This window comes from Tursiops truncatus, chromosome 13 (genome assembly GCF_011762595.2).
Source record: "Tursiops truncatus isolate mTurTru1 chromosome 13, mTurTru1.mat.Y, whole genome shotgun sequence".
In the NCBI taxonomy this organism is placed as follows: Eukaryota; Metazoa; Chordata; class Mammalia; order Artiodactyla; family Delphinidae; genus Tursiops; species Tursiops truncatus.
In genome coordinates this window covers 49,539,946-49,554,429 of record NC_047046.1, presented here as the reverse complement: position 1 = coordinate 49,554,429, position 14,484 = coordinate 49,539,946, and the positions used below count along the sequence as shown (strand labels likewise).

The 14,484-nt window shown below is 39.7% G+C and overlaps 1 protein-coding gene across 3 annotated transcripts in view; it reads right to left on the bottom strand.

The window, feature by feature from the left end:
• MAPRE2 (microtubule associated protein RP/EB family member 2) overlaps positions 1 to 14,484 on the bottom strand; it is a 162,850-nt gene that overhangs the window by 27,539 nt on the left and 120,827 nt on the right. For all 3 annotated transcript variants that reach the window (XM_073790654.1, XM_019930419.3, XM_019930418.3), the window contains 2 exons: positions 11,809 to 11,954; positions 8,481 to 8,694 (listed from right to left, as the gene is read on the bottom strand). In XM_073790654.1, the coding sequence (XP_073646755.1) occupies positions 8,481 to 8,694; positions 11,809 to 11,954 (360 nt within the window). The remainder of the gene's footprint in view (positions 1 to 8,480; positions 8,695 to 11,808; positions 11,955 to 14,484) is intronic.

Below are 14,484 nucleotides of genomic sequence, written 5' to 3'. Positions count from 1 at the left end.
TTCCAAACTCATAGATACTCAGTCTCCTGGCAAGGCAGAGCACTGCTCATATGTGATGCTGTGGTTTTATCAGTGTTATAGATACGGAAATGCCGTTTTAATTATTCTTCGAGGAGAAAAGTATCCCAACGCCTATCTTATATATTTCACATACGATAGATGTGTAACTGGAGGAACAAAACCACCAATACCCCTCCTCTCCTTCTAGGGAGTAGGGAATGTCATCTAAGAATTTAATTAATTGGACCATCATAATTTTTTCCCATTTTCTCCAGGCCTACTTGTAGCTAAGGGTATAGCCATTAACTGGTATGCAGCTTAGCAATGGGATGGTTTCTCAACATGAACAGGCCAAGGGCATGCAATGCTGATATAGGGCAGGGACTGAGTGAAAGATACATTGTTCAGATAATAAGGAGACGTGCTAACACCTATTTGAAAAGAAGTCTTGTTAATTACGGGACTGGTAAGAAAAATGCATTTCTTCCTTGTTATGAGTTGATATTGCATGATCTTTTAAAATTAACATTGGATCCTTGAAGTAAGTAGGTATAGGGATAGTACAGTATGTGGTTAGGTGACTGGGGACTGTGAGACAGCAGTACCAGGCAGATATACACTGGGAAGTTGTAAGAATAAATAGCCCTGACTTCTCTTTGATGGAGAGATCATGAAGGGACCAGAAAGGTGGCACTGCCTGTGCCTATCCTAACAGGGTTCTGGAAAGTAAATGCCATTATGGACTGCTTAAGTCTAAAGAGAAGACATGGGAAATATTCATTTCTTAGAGTAAATGATAGCTTTGGGGTGAGACTAACATTTATGTTTAAAGGGTGGAGTTTCTCAAAAGATAAATGAAGATTTGCATCTGGCAATAATAAGGAAAAAGGTCTTGTATAATGGTACAGGCTTGAGGCCAAGGTTAGAACCCTTGAGTGAAATACAACTTTTTGAGTACTTTTTACTTGGACTCTGAGTTAATACCTGTTACATCAGAAACATCAACACTCTGCAGAGCAATATAACAAAATCCAGAGTCTCCATAACATCACAATGTCTAGGACACAATCCAAAATTACTCAGCATATGAAGAGTCAGGAAATGGTGGAATTAGCAGACAAGAACTTTAAAGCAGCTATCATAACCATTCCCAGTCAGGTAAAGTATGCTCATAATAAATGAAAGATAGGCAATCTCAAGAGAGAAAGAAAAAAAATTAAAACTGAAAAAAAAAAGTTGAAATTTAAAAAATGCTCAGTAGTAGAATGTAGATGACAGAGGAAGAAGAGGGCTAACTTGAAGATACATTAATAGAAACCATCTAAACAATAGAGAGAATACTGGAAAAAAATGAGCCTCAGGGACCTGAGGGATAATTTCAAAAGCTCTAACATATGGAAAAATGAAGTCCCAGAAAAATAGTATAGAGAGAATGGAGCTGAAAGAAACTTGACAAAATAATGGCTGAAAATCTCCCAAATGTGGTAAAAGACATAAACTTATAGATTTAAGAAGTCTAATGAACTCCAAAACAAGATAAGTTCAAAGAGAACATCATAGCCACACTACTGAAACCCACAGATAAAGAGTCTTGACTGCATCCAGAGAAAAACAACTTATCATTATAGGGGAAGGTGATTAGAATGAGTATGCATTTCTTATCTCTAGAGGTCACAGATAGTGGAAAGATATCTTTAACAGGAGGGAGGGAGGAATAAAAGATCAGTCTGAATTCTTTACCTAGGAAAATTTTCTTTAAGAATGAAGGCGAGGGGCTTCCCTGGTGGTGCAGTGGTTGAGAGTCCGCCTGCCGATGCAGGGGACACGGGTTCGTGCCCCGGTCCGGGAAGATTCCACATGCCGCGGAGCGGCTGCGCCCGTGAGCCATGGCCACTGAGTCTGCGCATACGGAGCCTGTGCTCCGCAACAGGAGAGGCCGCAACAGTGAGAGGCCCGCGTACCACAAAAAAAAAAAAAAAAAAAAATTGAAGGTGAGGTCTTCCCTGGTGGCACAGTGGTTAAGAATCCATCTGCCAATGCAGGTGACACAGGTTCAAGCCCTGGTCCAGGAAGATCCCACATGCCGCGGAGCAACTAAGCCTGTGCCTCACAACTGCTGAGCCTACGCTCTAGAGCCTGCGAGCCACAACTACTGAAGCCCGCGCTCTACAACAAGAGAAGCCACCGCAATGAGAGGCCCGTGCATTGCAAGCAAGAGTAGCCCCCGCTCACCGCAACTAGAGAAAGCCCGCACACAGCAATGAAGACCCAACGCAGCCATAAATAAATAAATAATTAATTAAATTTAAAAAAAAAGTGTACTTTGATGCACAGAAGTTTAAAAAACAAAAGAATGAAGGTGAAATAAAGACATTCATAGAAAAAGGAAAACTAAAAGAATTTGTTGCCATTGCACCTGCTCTACAAGAAATGCTGAAGAAAGTTATTCAGTCTCAAGAGAAATTAAATTAGTAGGGAACTCAGATGTTCAGGAATGAATGAAGAACACTGGAAATGGTAAAAATATGAAAAATAAATAAGTTTTTTCTCTTAATATCTTTAAAATTCATATGACTATTTAAAGCAGCATTGCCTAATAGAAATATAATGGGAACCATGTAAGTAAACATTTTCTAGTAGCCACATTAAAAAAAATCTTGAGATGAATTTTAATATATATGCAAAATGCATACAATATATGCAAATTATAATTTCTATGTGTAATCAATATAAAAATTATTAACTAGTTTTATATTTTTTCCCATACAAAGTCTTCTAAATTCAGCACACATTGTGAACCTGCAGCACATTTCAAGGCAGAATAAGCTCATTTCAAGTGCTCACAAGCCACGATATCAGACAGTGTTGATTTAAAACAAAAGTTATAACACTGTCTCGTGGGGTTTATAATGTAATACATATGACAGCCAAAACAAACGACAGTGGAGGGAAGGGTTGCCAGGGTTCCACATTTTACACGAAATATTAAGTACACTGTGAAAAGGTAAGAATATATACGGTAATCGTTAGAACAGCCACTGGAAAAGAAAATCAATGCAAAGCGGTACCGTTAAAAAGGCAATGGATAAATTAAGATGGAATGCTAAAAAATATTTTTAAAATTCAGAAGACAACAGGAAAAAAGAAACGGAGAAACAAAAAACAAAGGGGACAAGCAGAAAACAAATGATAGATCTAAATCCAACCAAATCAATAATTACATTAACAATGGACTGTACGCTCCAATGTCCAGAGATTATCAGAATGAATAAAAAATGCAAGACCCAATTACATGCTGTTTATAAGAGACACACTTTAAATATAAAGACAAAGATAGGTGGAAATTTACCTGTTATGGAGAAAGATACACCGCGCAAACAGTAAGCATAAGAAAGCTGGAGTGGCTATATTAATAATTAGATAAAATAGACTTCAAGACAAAGAGTATTACCAAAGATAAAGAGGGAAGCCTTATAAAATACAAAGGTCAATTCATCAGCATGACTCAACAATCAGAAATATCTATGCATCTAACAACAGAGCCCTAAATACAGGAAACAAAAATTGAGAGAATTAAAGGGACAAACCGGTAATTCCACAATAAATGTTAACACTCTCTTTGCAGCAATTGTTAGAATGAGACAACAACAACAAATCAGTAAAAACAGAGATGATCTGAATAACACCATCCACTACCTTGATACTGATATTTCTAAAACACCATACGACCAACAACTGCAGAATGCATATTCTTTTCAAGTGACACTGACCAAGGGAGACCACATTCTGGGCCAGAAAATCAAGATCAGAACAAGGATAAAAAACCCCACTGTAAACTGCTACATTGCATTGCTTCTCTTAAAAAAAACCCCCCCAAACCCCCAAACTTTTGGGGAAAGTAAAAGCAACTCTTCTTTCCGCAAAGGTGATAGGCGATGCTTACTTAAATTTCAGGTACTCAAAGAATATGCAAACACTGGTAAACAAATAAAATCAATAAACATAATCACTTTGTTAAGGCTGTACGAACAGCCTTAGAGAACCCAAAATTAAAGATAATTAAGAGTGAGAGTATTCATATACTCAATACAGTTTTTGAAAGTCGCTGTTAGGATTTATTTAAATCTCCATGTAGGAATTTAATTATGATCATTCAAATGCTTTATTCTATTCAATTCTAATTCTTAGGTTGCTTCCTTTTTGAAATCATTTTTCTAGTATTTCTACTAATCTTATTTTGAGGCTACAATGCCTAAAGGAAAGTCCCTAAGGAAAAGAGAAAGCTCAGAATCAATTTCCATAGCAACTCTAAATCCATCACACTATATTTGTATATGGGAGTTTGATTTCAATGCATTAATATATGTGGATTTGCAACATGTCTAAGCTGTGGTTGCTATAGGAACCGCAACCTCAAATTTCGTTTTAAGTTTAGTTAAGTGCTCACACATAAAAACTGATCCCGCTGACAGCTATCTCGAGTTGCAGATATGGCTCATAGCAATAAATCTATAAACATCATGACTCACGATGACATATGCACTTAATAGATATCTGTCATTATAAAAATGTGTATTTTAACATATGCTCCTTGTTGGGAGATCAAAAGCAATTCAAGATGCAATTCCTCAGGATGTAGATAGAATAAGACTTGCCAGGCAGCCATCCACCCTTAGCGACAGCCTCTGCTCATGCTGAAGCTTGTTACGGCCCAGGTAAGTCACCCAGACTTACACACAGACACGGGTTCACACAGACACGGGTTCTATGGCTTCTCTGAATCCACGGAATACTGGTGTCTATACTGAAATGGCAGAAAAATCTAGCACGTTTTATAGTCAGGACATGCAAATGACTTTTAATATTAGTTTAAGGATATATTTGGAGAGAGAGAAAGCCACTGCAAAATGAACCAAATATCCCAAAGCCAAAAGGAAAAAATAATTAAAGACCATCTCCTGTTTTCGATTACACCAGACGTTGCTTGTTTCCACTAATACAGACGATTAACGGCCAAGGCCTAGAGATGGGCACAGAAATTACTGCTGAATGCTACTGACCTGGCATCACTGGGAGATGACTGGCATAGATATCTGACTTTCCCAGACAGCTGACCCTCACCTCATCAAGCACTTTAATTTGTCTTAAATTTTGGATGGACACAATCAGACTTATGTACGACGAGGATGGTCTCGAATGGTTTCAGACCAGAGGCAGACAGGCTAGTTTAGAGACTGTAAAATAATTCATGGGAGAGATGATTATAAATAGAAAATTAAAATCTTAAGAATTAGAAGGGAACTCTGAGTGTATCGATTAGTACATTCTGGTGTCATACAGATCTTGAGGGCTACTGAGAGACACGGAGCTCTTTCATTCAGCAATAGAGGTCTCAGGCTGCTGGACTATTTATAAGGTTTCATTAAGAGTTTTTGGCTCTTCTTTGACTGATGTTCACATTTTGTAGTGCTATCAGTATACTCCTTGCCCTAATAAGATACACGCTGAGAAACCATATCCCCATGTTTGTTATAATTATATCCAAGTCAAGAAAGAGCAAATAAAGGGGGGTCGAGAAGTACAAGTTCCCAGTTATAAACTAAATAGGTCATGCGGGTGTAAAATACAGCATGGGGAATATAGTCAATAATATCGTATCAACTTTGTATGGTACAGATGGTAACTGGAATCATTGTGGTGATCATTTTGCAATGGGTACAAATGCCAAATCACTATGTTGTACACCTGAAACTAATACAATGTGGTGTGTCAATTAGATGTCAATTTTAAAAATAACTAAATATATATAAAAGAAAGAGCAAACAGACTCTGTGTAAGTATTCTAGGAACTCTCCCTTGTGGAAAGAGTAAAGTGTTTGAATTTTACAGCACAGATTTTACAACACCTATTCTGACTTTTAGAAGACATTTTGACTTACACTTTCTTGGCTGTTTTCCCAAGAGTCGGATACATGACCTCCAGAAAAAAATGAGGTCTCATTGTATTTATAGGAGCCTTTCTCCTATTATAGCTTTTAAAACAATGTTCTACATGTGATGTATACCTTGCTAGAATTTTTTCAGTATAGTTTTACTACCCCACCATGTCCAAGAGTCAGAACATGTCTCCTAAAAAACCGTATGACTGGTTTGACTTCTGGAAATATCCTTCCTCCTTGATTAAGACCAATGAGGTAAACATGGTCGAGGTATCAGGAACACAAGCCTTGGCAATACTGTCTTCCAGAACATTAAAAACCAGATTTATGATCTGCTGACTTTAATGTGTTTCCTGAGCTTTGTCACCAGAGAAGTTAAGCTCTGGAAACAACGTATTTCTTTTCCAGGTTCATGGACATTCTTTCTATCAAAATGGCACAAGTTTCTCTGTGGCTTTTGTGAAAGACAGATGAGGGAATTCCTTGAAAATGAGGCCAAGGCAGCATAATGACAGTTCTGTTTGGGGGCGGGGTGGGGTTAGAATGGTTGGTGCCAATTTAAGGACACGTTATGACTGTAGAAGAAAAATGTTCTGAGGCCTGTCCGGTTCCACTGCTGAAAACTTGAAAAAGTAGCAGCTGAGTTTCAAGATGAATCTGTACATCATTAGCAGCTGCAGAAAAAGAGCTTGCGGTGAGAGCTACCAGCTGCTCTTGGTTTTCGTACCTTCCTGTCCCCCAACTCCATCTGCCTGTGTCTCCCCAGCTCTGAAGGAGACACACCACTCCCCTTCTCTATCCTGGTCCTAGAATAATGACACTTTCTGACAAAAGCTGAAGGCCTGTTTGAACTGCAATAAACTTTTGTTCCCCAAACTCCCTGTGGCTTCATTTTTACCCAAACTCTTCCCAGCACTTCTGTTCTGAAAAAAGGTAAACATTCCCTTTCCTCGCCAAACCTCTTTCGATGCCCTTGACCCCATTTTTTCCCTCCAGCCTCAGGGTCATTGTTCCACCAGTTTCCCCTCCTTTTTCCTATTATTCCTTCTCACGGACCTTTCTCCCATCTTACAAACCTGCTCCTTGTGCCGTGTCCTAAAAGCAAACAAAATCAAATCGAGGACAATACCGTTCTCTCCCCAAGCTTACTTCCTAAAGCAACTGTCAGCTTTTCCCCCGACACCAACAAAATGTTTTTATTTCCTCCACTTATTCTCCTGATTTGGAGAAGGTGGAATCTCCTCTCGCATCACTTTCACGTTTGTGTGTCATGCCCTTGTTCATAAGCCGCTGCCATCTAGGTGTATGGATTCAGCATTTCTACAGACCAATTCTCTAAAGAACTCTTAATCACCTCCCAGGAGCCAGATTTCTTTCTTTGGCCTATTTTCAGGCTTCATCCTATCTGATCTCTCCAACAATTAATACTCAGCGCTGTTGGTGATCCCTCTTTCTAAAAACGTCCTACTGTTTGTTCTCTGATGTTGAGCTGGTTTTTCCCCTGATGTTCCTCCTTTTCTCAGCTTCCTCTTTTTCCTCTTGCCTCTTAAATGTATGTATTCCCAAAGATCTGTGCTTCGTTTAAGCGTATTTATTCTATGGCGTTGAAGTTGGATTTTTATGCTGTCTCAGTTTCCTTTCTCCAATTCCTCAGCCCCCTCCTGGACCCATCATTCCACTGAGTGACCCCAAAGGACCCTTCCAGTCCTCGTTGTACTTGACTCCTCAGCAGATTTAGACACTGGTGACCGTTCTGCTCCCTTCCTTCTATTTCCCTGACACGTCATTCCTTCATTTCTTTCAATCTTTCTGGTGTCTTCCCTGGTCCTATGTAAGCCCTTCCTTTTCTACCAAAACATGAAATGTTCAAGTTCCTCAGGGACTCTACCCTTCTCACTGGGGACTCACTTCCAGCTTCAATTACCTGGATATGGAAGACTCACCAATGTTTACCTCTAGCCGACACTTCCTTGAGTTCCAGACACATGTCCACACAGTTTAGTATTAGTCTTGTTATAATCATTTCTAATAATTCTCATTGGAAGTTGGGCATAAATAAGGAATTTGCATTCTTACAGAATTAAGGCTGTTGACTTAACAAGTGTGAACACTGGTGTTCAGGATGGAAACACATGGTTTCTGAGGATTTCATCGTTTACCTCTGCAGTGTCACAGCTGATGTTTATACTAATGACCCTCATTGGACAAGAACACATTCTGCTTGGTAAAGTCTGTTTTCTACACAAGAATGTTTGTAATGTATTTTAGAAAGATTTTTCTCTAAAATAGTTAAAACATTTTTTAAAGTTCTAGGTATTTATCCTCAGTGACTTCACTTTGGGATGAAGTTGGCTAAGTGAGGTCTTGCTGAATGTCATCACATAGAAATTGGCACTGCCCACACAGGAGACAGGATGGCTATTTCATGAATTTCCTCTGAAGGATTATAGATGATGATCTATATTTAAAAGTGTAAATTGGTTCACAGTACGGCGCAGGAGGGCCTGTGAAAGTGACTCTAGGATTTCATTGTTACGGTACCTGCTGTCGGGGAGTTTGCATGGTGAGACTTCTTGGGCAGGTTGAAGATCTGTTCGCCGGGGTCGGGAGGAGGAATTGCATCTTGCCCTTGTCGTGCTTCTACGGGGTCATACTCCTTGCCATCGTAGTTAGCATCATAGAACTTCTTAAACCACTGAATAAAATCCAGGTTGTCCTGGAAACGCCCTTTCACGAGCTTTTCCACTGGAATTACCTGCAATATAAAATCACCTGGTGAGTCACGACCCTCAGCCTTGTTTGTATTGAATACAACTGAAGTGTTCCCTAAATATAACCTTACATCCGCAATTCATGTCTGCTGGCCTCTCCCCCAGTGTCTTAGCCAGTGGTACTCCAGAATTCATATAATTTTTCATTATATTAAAGAAAAATTAAAATGTCGTAGTTGGTTCTCCTGGAATATTTAATACATCTGAACAAACCACACGAAACAAGGAATACCCTGAGCTGTCAAGAGGGGCGGATCCTCTTCGTAGAATGTTTATTGCCAAAGCATATCCCCCCCAAAACATGGGTCTGGGATGTTGTGCTGTTTCAAGGTTGAAAGGTTTTCCTTATTTCTTTGTAACACTTGGTCTAGCTGTGTTGGAATAAGCTCTTAAAAGGACTGTAGCTCTTAGAGAGTACGAATGAATAAGACTCAAGTCAATGAAAACTCACACTAATCTAACGGTTCCTATGAAACAAAATGAGCTTTCATGGAGTGTCTTTACAATGTAGAGAGACAAGCATAAAATAAAAACAACTAACCACAATACAGGGCTCAGTAATTCATGGGTTAAACTGGAGCACAGTTAATGTGCCGGGGGGTACATGTCTTAAACAGGTTTCTTTTTGTATTTTGTAACTATCTTATCAAGACTGGGTGTAAATTAAGTGTTTTTAAAGGGCAGTCTAAAAAGCCAATCAGTATTCCCTTTCGAGGTCTTTCTTTTCATTGTACTATTTAAGTATTTTCATGTTTTCTGACTTATAAGTTTTGTTTATGCTGGTATTGTGATTGTTTTAGAAAGTGCCTTCTTGGAGCATAAGGCCCTTTAATTAACATGCTACTATATTTTGCTCTCTGCCAAACGTGAACATTTATAAACAGTTTTAGATGATGATGATGCATTAGCCATTCAAAGCAGGCACTTAACTTCTGTTGACTTAACTTAGCAATTCCTATCAAAATGAAAGTTCCGGGGTCATAAGTTCAAAATCTGAGGTGGCGAGGAAATATTTGCACATGTGCTTCCCACGTGCTGTCACAGGCTATGACAAACATGAACAGGGATCACTGTCTCTATACCAGGATCTTTGGGTAGAATCATAGCATATTAAGCTAGAGAGGCCAACAAAGGTCATAAAGGTCAGTGTTCCTCCAGTACAAGAATTTTATCTTCAAATTTCTTTTTTTCTTTTTTTGGGACACACCGTGGCTTGCAGGATCCCAGTTCCCTAACACAGGATTGAACCTGTGCCCTCGGCAGTGAAAGCTGGGAGTCCTAACCACTGGTCTGCCAGGGAATTCCCTATCTTCAAATTTCTTAACAATGGCTGACCCACTCTCTTGAGTGTACACTTCTACGGAGATATGGAGTCCCCAACTTTGTTACATAGCAAGTTCCGTCAATAAACCTATGAATGGGTGTTTCTTTCCTTTTTGATCTAGAAGCATGTATAGAAAAATGATACAGAAGTGTACAGAGAAGTGATGCTAATAAGGAAGAAGAATCTATATAACTCTGGTTTTGAATAAATACAGAAGGAGCTAATTGGAAATTAACCACAGCAAAGGATATCAAGTTGAAAAGGAGTCAAAAAATTAAAATGTTAAAGAGGATATATGTTTTGCAATAAAAATTGTGAGAAAATGAGAAGCCAAAATTTTCTTAATATTTTGATAAGAATGCTTTGATTTAGGAAGATATTAATCGCATAAATTAAAAAATATATACAGTTCAGCAAACTTTTCTTTCCTTTTTAACCTCTATCTCTTATAACCGAAAATTTAAATTTTTTTTTTTTTTTTTTTTTTTTTTTTTTGCGGTACGCGGGCCTCTCACTGCTGTGGCCTCTCCCGTTGCGGAGCACAGGCTCCGGACGCGCAGGCTCAGTGGCCATGGCTCACGGGCCCAGCTGTTCCACGGCATGTGGGATCTTCTCGGACCGGGGCACGAACCCTTGCATCGGCAGGCAGACTCTCAACCACTGCGCCACCGGGGAAGCCCCCAAATTTAAATTTTTATTTCCATAGCCTATTTATTGCTACTATCTATGAAAAGAAAACTTTCTATTTCTCCCCTGCTGTTTTTTCTCTTTTCCCTTATTCAAAATTCATTTCTTTCCAAACTGTTCACTCCAAGAGCTATATCCTAAATAAAGACTATGAACGTAATATGTACTTGAATAGCAGGAAACATGCAGAGCCTGAAGGGGCTTCAGCAATAGTCCTCTATGGGGGAAAAAGGACTCTAGTCTAACTTCATTTGTATCACTCTAGAATAAAATTATGAAGTTCAGGGCTTCCCTGGTGGCGCAGTGGTTGAGAGTCCGCCTGCTGATGCAGGGGACACGGGTTCGTGCCCCGATCCGGGAAGATCCCACATGCCGCGGAGCAACTGGGCCCGTGAGCCATGGCCGCTGAGCCTGCGCGTCTGGAGCCTGTGCTCCGCAACGGGAGAGGCCACAGCAGTGAGGGGCCCGCGTACCGCACACACACACCAAAAAAAAAAAAAAAAAAAAAAAAAAAATTATGAAGTTCAAAGTGGGTGAAAGAATATTTTATGGACATTGAGTGAGAATCTGAGTGTATATACTGGACACTTTAACATGCAGTCCTCGCTTTAATTTCATAACCACAGGGAAGGGGGTTTTAGTCCCATTTTACAGATGGGTAAACTCAGACTCAAATAATTTAAATAACTTGCTCAAGTCATGGTGCTGGGATTCAAACCCGTGCCATTTCTACCGTACTATGCTATTTCTTCAAAGAAACAAAACACACAAAGAACCACAGTGGCGTCTGGCAAAGATAAAGATTTCTCATCTGCAATGCTAATACAGAATAACAACATTTCAGCATTCATAATTTCTGTTAGCGTTTTTAGTCTAATGGCTACAAGTTTAGAAATCTCCTCAAATAAAAACCTCATGCAAATATGGGAAGTGAGGGTTGGTGCTTTATGCCCAGTACAGGACCCAACCTACTATAGTGATGTCAAGATATATCCCATTGACACATTTTTGGATGTTTGCATCTCTGCATAAAAACCATTTTAAGCAAAGACAATGCATTTTATGGAGGTACAAGTGTGTCTCCTACCTTATCAACATTCATTCGCTTAAACGATGCTTGCAGAAGCTTAAAATTGTGAATGTACTCATGTTCCAACTTCGCTTGAAATTTTACTTTCTTCAAACTAATGCAGCCAGGAAAGAGCATGTCCATGAACTGGCAGTAGGCTGCTCCTGGAAAGAGACAAGAAAAGGACCAGTGTGAGTCTGACTGTACCACGTGCGACTGAGGACTGCTGGGCAGGAGGGAGCTGGGAGCCCAGAGCCCTCAGCCCTCCTGCCGTGTGTGCTCCTCTCCTCATTGCACCCACATCTCCTCATCCACCAGGGGAGGGTGCTGGTGGGCAGGGACGTGCCTTGATGCAGCTCCTGCCACTTCCCCATCCCTAACCACTGTGGTACCGACGCTGTTCACCAGAGCATCACCAGATTCCACAAACAGTGAACAGAACTTCATTCTTCAACACCAAGGAAATCAGTATATGAACAACTCTTCTTAGCTTCTATCAGAAAAAAAAGGAACATATTTTTCCTTCCATCTAGCTGCTACTGGCTCCAAATCATTAAAATACATAAGAGAAAAATAGCAGAAAATTTCAACATGAGCAAACTACATGAAATATGGAGCTCAAAAAAATATGCATACGCCGCCCGAGCTGTTTTATGTCCACCCTGCAAAATGACTGAGGTGAAACCGTTTAACGAAGCCAACTAACACCAAAAACAGTTGTATACCAATTTAATTTCAGTCCAGAGCAATGAGGTTCCTATATTAACATGAAGGATGGAGACATGGAGACTCTGAAACTTACAGAAGTTCAGAGTCATGCTAGTTATGACCGAGAAATAAAAATAACAGACATGTTCAATGAGTTCCCTGAGGAAACAGTCATAGAAAAAAGGATATTAGTAAGTCTTTCATACATATATATATAACTTTTATGCAGAACTCTTAGATCATAACAATATCAACTAGAAAATCCCATACATATCGACTCACAAAGGCTAAAGGCATTTAGAAATTCCAAGCCAGAATGATTATTTTTCTTTTACAAGTAGGAAAAGCAATTGAGTGGTGAGAATGGAACAAATGGCCATTTCTGTGTTCTTTCTTTCTTTGCTTCTCCAGATCTCTTGGTCTGTTTCTGTAACGTGTCAACGATATGCCTTTCTGAACATAAAGGGTTCTCCTCCATCCTTTGGTATCAAGGTTTCTGTGGGGAGCCTTTCATTCTGTTTGGGCGACTCACCTTTACGCAGGAAGAGCCCACTTGGTCTCTTGTGTCAAATAGATGTTGAGCATCCTTTACTGAGATAGGAATCCCAGGAAAGAGGGAACCAGATATTAAGAATCTAAAGGCTGCTACAACAGGAAATGGTGGGGCAACTCATTATTTGTAGGCAAGAGTATAAAGTGATGAAATATAGGCCACAATAAACATTACCTCCAGAATCCTTATATCTGTGATGCTTTCCTTTAGATGCCAATACCCTAAGTACAAACTGGTACTTTTGTAGTCAAGCAGATGGGTTCTCTTAAAAACAAGACAAAATAAAACAAACCAAAACAAAAAACACTGGAGGAGGTGAGAGAAGCATCAATCTTGGGGGGCATTCTTACAGCCATCATCCAATTATTCAGGTCCTCCTTTTGAAGCGCCACCAGATGGAGCCAATACCAAAAGCCATTCAACATGATTTTTATACAGATGGGGGTGTCTACACACAAGGTCTCATTACCTGCTCTTTAAAGAGTTATTTTCACTTTTGTAGTGGTTAGCATAAAATTTACTTATGGAGACACCGGTATCTATGTGTTCGTACAAATCCAGCAAGCAAAACTTCCAAATTGAAAAAGCAATAACAGCTTTTGAAACAAACAAAAAAAACCCCACCAAACTTGAATACAGAGCGTGAAGGAAGAAATGAAAAATCATCTCTGGTCTCATCATCCAGAGAAAACCACTGTTAATATTCTGGCATATAACATTCTATTTTTTAAAAAATTTAACAGACCATGGTTCCCTTTCTGGATCATTAAATATTCGCTGACATTTTTAATGGCCGTCTGATTTTTATATCATGCTTAGCAACTTTCCCAAGCCAAGATTACATAAATATTCATGTGTATTTTCCTTAAGTACTTTTATGGTCTCAAGTTTCACATTTACATTCTGAATAGACGTGGAATTTATTTTGGCCTATGATATAAAGGACGGTTCTAATTTTAGTTATTCCAAATGTTAGTGGAAATTTTTGGCTCCCCAGCATTTGGACACCTTCCTATCTGACTTGATGCACCAGGGCCCTGCCTCTCACCACAGTACCGAAAGTGGGCAGATATCCCTTTCCCAACACCCAGGGTAAGATGCAGGCCTGTGACCTAGGCTCTGCCTTTGGATGCTCTTGCCCGGGTCTCAGAGTCTTAAGGGAGTGAGTGAAACATGTAGGGATCATTAGAATTTGGTCATGGTGGCAGCAGTGGGATCTAGCAGATGCTTCAGGAGCACAGCAGCATCCTAACCATCCTAGTCCAGTGGCTCAAGGGAGGATCTATTCCTAGTTTCTTCACATCTTTTGGATGCTGTCACCTTCTGAGCTTGGTTCCCCACTGACTGTGAGAGCTGCCCAACGTGATTTCTGTAAATCTGTCTCTGCTTAAAGTTGCCAGAATTATTTTCTGCTATTTTCAACCACAATTGCT